Here is an 8,146-nt window from a genome sequence, read left to right as displayed (position 1 = left end):
CTGTCAACGCTCTCTGGTTTCATTTAAAAGAGTCGATCATCAGATATTGTCCAAGATTAACCTTCAGGGTGGATATAGCTCGCTAGCAGCCTTGCACTGATGACCTAGTTGATGTCATCATTTACCCAGAATGCTTTGCATGTAAATAAAATGGCCCCGACCGTGTAATATATTTTTAAACTTTTAGTTTAAAAATGATAAAAACTGAACATCCTACAGTATTTTTACGGTCTTTATTTTACATTTAAAGTATATGTTTATCATATAAAGTCTAAAGTTACAACTAATCAGGGATCCCTTTAAAGTGATTTTCAATTCTTGTCAGTACTATGACAAAAAAGCGTCATTGTCTGTCCCAGTGTAAGCATCCTTGTATTTATGTATTTAATGGTTAACCTCTTGAGAACCAGCATCCTGATATTGCCAAAGGACCCGGCCCACCTACACCAGATAGGCCGGGTCCTTTGAAGTACGCTGCTCCTGAATTTGGGCACAGTCATAGATCATAACTGTACTTTGCTTTCTGTCTCCTGGCATGCATTGCTAATCCTCATAGAAATAAATTAGATCAAGTAATGTTAAGATTAGTCACTGTTTCAGTTGTTCAAAGTCTTGATGTTCAGTCATTTTGAGAGTCCCTGAAAGCAGAACAAACATCGTTGCTTTTAGTGAGTGAAATGTGCCGCTCAACACGTTTTACAAACTTGATGTGGCGTTCTGTGTTCGTCTCTGCAGTGCTTCTTCGGGGGGAGGAGGTGGTAGGGGTGCACCTCAGCACTATCCCAAGACTGTCGGCAACAGGTTTGTTCATTGCCCTTAACATTAAAGTAAACATTTTAAATTGGCATCGATACTATTCATAATGGTTACTTCACTGCAGTACAAAACAGCTGGACAGCTTTGATTAAAAGTACAGGATTCCAGGAAGCTTTGATTTGTATTCCCAGAAGTCCTGTAATAGAATTACAGATGGCTGCAGATAAACATCCAGGCTTTTCTTTCTTTCTTTTACCAAAAGGAATATGTAGGAAGGAAAAAAAGAAAGCTTGTGCAAACAATGTTTTGACTCGATGACTAATACTTACATAAAGTACATGTACAGATGTTGGGATCAGTTTTAAAGAGAGTGGACCTGTTGGCGGTACTGGGTTTAGTGATAAGGGTGTGTGTGTGTGTGTGTTACATGCCTCATTGTTGTCAGAATGTATGTGACTCCGTCTTTTTGCTCATGTCTGCAGCGAGTTCCTGGGGAAAACCCCAGGGCAAAGCGTTCAGAGATGGGTTCCTTCACGAAGCACTAGACGAGATGCCAACTCCAGCAACGAAAAAGAGCGACATGACGCAATCTTCAGGAAAGTGAGAGGGTAAGCCTCTGATTCAGAAAAGTTATACAAGAATCTTGATCTGGTGCAGATTTGTTTTAAATTTATGGGTTTTTATGTGTAATACTTAGAAGCTGTAACAATCAAATTACAGTTAAATGTTTGAGTATTTTCTGACAAACTTCTGAGAAAGCCATTTTAAACCATGTGTGAGTGAAGTGAGGTTCCTGCTACTTTTTGGTTGATACTAAACAAAAATAAATGGTTCATTAAGATGGTAATGCTTCGCTAAAGGCACCTTAGCCTGGTCTCCTGCTGTATCAGGTGATGTTTGGAAATTAAAAATCAAAGAGATGAGTTTCCTTCTGGAGTCTTCACTTGCAACAGACGACTAAAAATTTGACCTCGGCTGATAAATGTTGTAAACTACAAAGTATTTGATTTACAACAAATAACTGAACTCAGATTGTTCTCCCAGGATCCAAGCTGTTTATCCTGGTGGTAATACGACTAATCCTTTCACCGTATGTTTTTGCTCAGTTATTCTGACCCATGCTACTTCACCCCTCCCCTCTTGTTTGTGTTCATGCAGCATACTCAACAAACTCACACCTGACAAGTTTGACAAGCTATGCCTTGAGCTCCTGAATGTGGGCGTAGATTCAAAACTCGTCCTTAAAGGAATCATCTTGCTGGTAAGTGAAGATGTTTTTTTCGGGCTCTGCTAAATGAAGAGATATGCATTCCTACTTGGCAGGGAGCTCTCGCTGACTCATTCCCACTCATTTTAGTGATTCTGTGGTTCCGCTCTGGTTTGTTTCAGATTGTGGACAAAGCCCTAGAAGAGCCGAAGTATAGCTCGCTCTATGCTCAGCTATGTCTGCGCTTGGCAGAGGACGCACCAAACTTTGATGGCCCTTCATCTGAGATCCAAACATCCCAAAAGCAGAGCACAGTAAATATTTCAACTATGACCACTTTTCACGTTGTTTCTATATGCACGTGGTAGGGCTGCACGGTATATGCAGTAGACGGTAGAAACGGTATGAAGTTGGCCTACGGTAGAAATTTACCCTCTACCGTCCTATCGTTATTACGTCATCGCACCTGTGTCAGCATGGCTGCGAGTGCAGAGGCAACTGAGCAGGAGTTAGAAATATAATGAAGAAATTCAAGCGTTTTAAAACACGCATAGACAGAATAATAATCCTCAAAATTTCCTCCAAGTTACGTCGTGTCGCGGGATCATTTCCTCCCTCTCCTCTCTTCTCCTCTCGCTGCACATCGTGCAGAGCAAAGCTTTAACAACCGCAGTTTTTCACACCCAGTTGTCAGAGAAAAAACTTGTTTTTTTAAGTATTGTGACCCACAGAGATGATTATAAAAAAGACGTGGACGTTCCTTCAGTCATAAATCCATCTTGCTAATGTAAAGTCGGCTTCTGCTCTGATGATGAAGATGAGAGCGCAGCTGATAAGTTCAGCAGGTGGATGCTCATTGTTTGGCAGGCAGATATTAAAGCAAAAATGCTGGGTTTGATCAAGATTACGGTTTAGGGCTGCCACAATTAATTGACGACTAATCGATTATTAAAATAATTGTTTGTGGCAGCCCTATTACAGTTCTCTGCAAAAAATTACTCTAAAAATTACATTAGCTTTAATTTTTATGATAGTTTTCTACCGTGATATACACCGTGAACGGATTCAGTTTATGCCGTGATATGAATTTAAGGTCATACCGCCCAGCCCTAGCAAGTGGCGTACTTTTCCACAGTTATCTTTCATGGTGACACGTAACGTGGATGTTTTTATTTGTTTTTGTAGACCTTCAGGAGACTGCTGATTTCCAAGCTTCAAGATGAATTTGAAAACCGCGCCAGAAATGTTGAAAGTAAGTCGCTATGATTTTCCAGTTCAGTGACAGAAACTGCTTGAGTTTTCAGTCTTCACAGATTATAAGATAAAACTATGCTGCAGTTCTCTAGATGCAGCTTAAAAAATAAAAACTCGGATCGTGTAGTTATAATTAGCTGTCGTACAACATTTATAAACCATGTGTAATAGCAATGATTGTAGTAAAATCAAATAGAGCTCAGCACAAACACTAGTTTGAATTTTATGAACGTACAGGAAAGCACAAATTAAATGAAATCCACATTTTCAGGCAGATCTTAAAGTTTGAAATAATTGTTTCTTTGTAAAGCCATAATTTATTTCTTGTTGTAGCTTCTTGAAATATTTTATGTCTGACAGGACTCTTGATGCCATTTTAAAACAATTTTGATCTCCCAAGTTTTGTTATTCGAATGTTATGCGAAAGTTTTTTTCTTTAATAAAGGTTTATTAAACTTTTCAGTCAAGTTAGCTTTAAATTGTTTGTGTAGAAATATTATCTGCAAGTACAAATAACTTTAGTGTACCCAGGAGATGCATCCAGTAAGAATTTTCTAATATTTTCAATAAAATACTTGTGTTAAAGAGGCAGAAGTTTAAATATTTAAATATTAGTACTCTTGTGTTGCCTGTACACACACAGGTTTCCTCCAGGTACTCCAGTTTCCTCCCACAGATCAAAAACATGCATGTTAGGTAAATAGATAACTAAATTATCAATAGACCTTTATTTTTTATGATTGTGTTGGTCAATCCTTAGGAGAGCCCTTTTATTAAAAAGAGTTTTAATAGTTTTATTGCCTCTAATCTGTAATATAACACCGTTTGACATGATACACTAAAAAACAACAGCAGAGTTTACCTAGAAAATAATAAACTTTAAACATCAGTGTGTTCAGCTTGACTCGAGGTGAAAAATAAAAGCTGCTGTCGTTAAGAAAAGACAGAAAAGATGACAACTTTAAAAACAGATGAATTGTTTTCTAACCAGAAATTCACACCTTTATTTTGTTATAATTCTTGTTGCCACCTGGTTTCTAATCTAATGTTCCTCTTTTTTTTGTCCTCAGTCTATGACAAACATGACAACCCTCTTACTTCTGAGGAGGAGGAGCAGCGTGCTATTGCCAAGATCAAGATGCTTGGCAACATTAAATTCATCGGGGAACTTGGCAAACTTGATCTTATCCATGAATCTATCCTTCATAAGTGCATCAAAACAGTACGTTCACGTTTGATTGTGTGATTTGTGTGGCCTCACACAGGTCAAAGCTCAGTTTCTCCAATAATTCTGAGATAAATTCCAACTCAAATGAAGCACTTCATGTAATTTATTGTTTTTATGAACTAAACTTTTCTGAAAAATGCTGCTGGATGAACTGTCAATTTAAAATGACCTACTGGTAAACTCCCAGTGCACCCACCTGCCTTTTGTCTCTGTTTTATGAAGCTTCTGGAAAAGAAGAAGAGAGTCCAGCTCAAAGATATGGGGGAGGATCTGGAATGCCTCTGTCAGATAATGAGAACAGTGGGGCCGAGACTCGACCATGAGAAAGCCAAGGTCAGAGTTGACGATCAGGGATTGTTTTGATTTAAAACAATTTCTTTGTAACCCTTAAAACTTATGACAATCTATTACTTAACATTCATTGGTCAACTTGTTGGCAAAAAAAACTATCAGAGTTTTAAAGACTTTTTTTGTTTTATTTTTTCCATTCTTGCCAGACACTTATTTAAGTTTCTGTATTGAGCAGCCGTATCAGTGGGAGTGCTGTCTTAGCTCAGCACCTGGACTAAACTACTTCCCATTGCACTTTCTCACTTCCCCTTTCCTCTTCTTGTCCTCTCTCTAGTCTTTAATGAATCAGTACTTTGGCCGTATGCGATCCTTAATGAACAACAAGGAGTTGCCTGCTAGGATCCGCTTCCTACTGCAAGACACAGTGGAACTGCGAGAAAACAACTGGGTCCCCCGCAAGGCCTTCATCGACAACGGACCAAAGACGATTAACCAAATCCGTCAGGATGCAGTGAAGGTGAGTCAGCAGCTAGGTATTCTGCTGATTTGAATCCAAAAAAAAAAAGGAAACTAAAGTACTAATTTTAACGTCTTAAACTTTAATACTAAATATTTTTTGGGGAAAAAATAAATCTGACGTTTTGTTTGTTAGGATTTGGGTGTTTTCATCCCAGCACCGATGTCTCAGGGGTTGAGGATGGACTTCTTCCTGGAGAGCCCCTTCATGCCCAACAGAATGAAGCTGGACAGGGAGACTCTCGGGGGATTGGCTGACATGTTTGGACAGATGCCAGGTACATGTTTTTGAAATCCCTGAACGTATCCACCGGTGGTTCTGCGTGGACTCTGAACCCACATCACTTATGCTCCTTTCTTCTTCAGGCAGTGGGATTGGAACCGGCCCAGGCGTTATTCAGGACAGGTACTCGCCCACTATGGGACGCCATCGCACCAACCCGCTCTTCAACGGCCACAGCGGCCACATTGCGCCTATCCCGCAGTCACAGTTTGACATTGGGCCCAAGTCCTTTGTCAAGTCCAACCAGGTAATCCAGCTCAAACTGGGTGTGAACATTAATCATTGAACAACATCCATACAGAGACTTCTGTGATGTCTTGACAGGTTCAGAACCAGCATTTCCTAAACCAGAACCAGAACCACATGAGTCAGTCGCAGGTGCAGTCTAAGGACATGCCTCCACGTTTCAGTAAGAAAGGACAGCTCAATGCAGACGAGGTAACTAACCGTTTCTACAGGTTTCCAGTTTTCCTGCTGGTTGTCTTAATGCCCGGTGATTATAAAAAGACGCGTTATTCTGAGGAACAAAACCTGCTGCTAGTCTTTCCTCTGCTCTTTGCTCTGTCTACCACTTCTCCTCCTCTCTTTCCTCTTCCCTTTTTCTTCAAACTGGTGGCAGGTCCGCTGACTGCGATTATGAGATATGAGGGCATAACTAATCACTACCACAGGGTCCTCAGCGACTCTGGAAATCACCTTTTCTAGACAGGGAAAGCTCAGTAAATGAAGGAAAATAGAAAACAATTAGGGAAAACTTTGTATTTTTGAACACTGACGTACTGATTAAAAGATTATTCTGACATGTTGATCCTTTAGATTTAAAATGCTGGTTATCACTGAGTTTTCTGCAGCGTACATCAGAGGAGGGCCAAAACTCAAAACTTGGTCCAGGCCAGGGGCCAGGGTAATTGTTTACTGAAAAAATGTTACAACAAATTATTCTTACAGAAATACAAATTACTTTTTCCAAATTATGTTTTGTATAGCATTTACAACATGCATAACTTAGATTTAGAAAAAAACACATCATTAGCATTAATTACTTATGCCTTATTCTCTATCAATAACTTTTTGATTTATTATTTCTTAGAGATACATTTCACCACAAACCAGCAAATCAGTAAAAAAAACAACTAAAAGTCCAATTATTTGACTTTAGAATAAGAGAAAACAGAAAAAGCTCATGAATGTCAATTCTCTGTTACTCAAAGATGACTGAAAAATTCAAACTTAATTTTCTTGGCTTTAAAGTTGGCCAGAAGAATACAGTAAATACATGACAAAAAAAACAAAAACTAACATTTAAAATATTACCTTTGGGGACAGACATGTTATTGATGGCCATGTTTGGCCTGCAGGCCTTGAGTTTGACACGTGTTGTAAATAATCCATATATTCTTACTGATTGGTTATTGTGGTGTTTTATTTCTACAGTATAATTATTAACAATGATGGCTGTACGCACATGTAACAGGCTTCATTCAATCACTGCAACAGTAAATCTGAGTGTTCTGACTGAAACGTCTCCTAGAATTTCAGGGTTTACTCGGGGAAACCTCAGGGATGTTTAGTTTTCATGAACTGCAGGGGTTGCTGCAGTAAACGGGTTCAGAGCTTTGAAGAATAAGATTAAGTGCATGCTTTGTCCTGTGGCTCGCAGATCAGCCTGAGGCCTGCTCAGTCATTCCTTCTCAACAAGAACCAGGTGCCCAAGCTGCAGCCTCAGATTCCAACAATGATGCCTCCCAGTACCCAGCCCCCACGCACTCAAACCCCTCCTCTCGGACAGGTGGCGCATATTCAGCAATTCTAACTAATTAAAAATATCATATTTTAAAACAGTTGTATTGAAATCCCACAATGAAATACAAGGATTTTTAGCAAAATGATGAGATGATCTTTTGCTGTCAGCCTCCACAGCTTGGCCTGAAGACCAACCCTCCTCCCATCCAGGAGAAGCCTCAGAAAACAAGCAAGAAGCCGCCTCCTGCCAGGGAGGAGCTTCTGAAAACTCTGGTGAGCAAGCAGTGATGAGTGTGAGAGTTAACTGTGTGTTAAAATCATCCCAGCGCTCTCCCTCTCAGGTTACTAAAACTTAGACTGGAGTTATTAATCTTCCTGTTTTACGCTTGTTTGAATTTAAGCTGCTTTGAGCACAAGAAACTGCAAAATTCTTTGGTATCTTGACTTGAAACATGATAGTTTTGTTTAGTGAGCGGGGATGGATAAAGAGCACAAATGAGCGAGGGGAGGGGCCTTGTTGGTGGGCCTGTTGCTCTCCTCAAATCGACACTGAGCTTTAGTCAAACCTCGTGTTCCTCGGATGAAGGACACGAAGTTAGAAACACTCTGATCTTCAAAGCGTTCCCAGTAATATTGGGCCTCATGCAAGAACATGTTCATATTCTTATCCTAAATTTCTCTTACTTTTGTTCGTACAAAGGGTTCGTACGAACATGTCACGTCAGATTCAACAAACTCTTCTATCTTCAGGACAAGTGTGTAAATGAGGAGCATAAACTGATGAATGTGTACCTACTGTATGTGCTCGCACATGAGAGGAGATTAGCATAATTACCACCCCAAAAACACCATATAAGGCTATGTTTCC

At 39.7% G+C, this 8,146-nt stretch overlaps 1 protein-coding gene across 1 annotated transcript in view; it reads left to right on the top strand.

The window, feature by feature from the left end:
• Window positions 1–4,716: 4,716 nt before the first annotated feature.
• The window catches only part of eif4g2b (eukaryotic translation initiation factor 4, gamma 2b), a gene marked incomplete at its 5' end in the record, with an annotated part of 10,219 nt that continues 6,789 nt past the window's right edge, over window positions 4,717–8,146 (top strand). Inside the window, 7 exon segments of the mRNA XM_014017624.1 lie at window positions 4,717–4,778; window positions 5,071–5,253; window positions 5,389–5,530; window positions 5,619–5,782; window positions 5,860–5,973; window positions 7,196–7,324; window positions 7,447–7,551. Of these exon segments, the coding sequence (XP_013873078.1) occupies window positions 4,717–4,778; window positions 5,071–5,253; window positions 5,389–5,530; window positions 5,619–5,782; window positions 5,860–5,973; window positions 7,196–7,324; window positions 7,447–7,551 (899 nt within the window).

Source organism: Austrofundulus limnaeus, unplaced genomic scaffold (genome assembly GCF_001266775.1).
Source record: "Austrofundulus limnaeus strain Quisiro unplaced genomic scaffold, Austrofundulus_limnaeus-1.0 Scaffold173, whole genome shotgun sequence".
Classification (NCBI taxonomy): Eukaryota; Metazoa; Chordata; class Actinopteri; order Cyprinodontiformes; family Rivulidae; genus Austrofundulus; species Austrofundulus limnaeus.
Note: the sequence above shows the minus strand (reverse complement) of the source record. Positions and strands in the feature narration are given on the sequence as shown.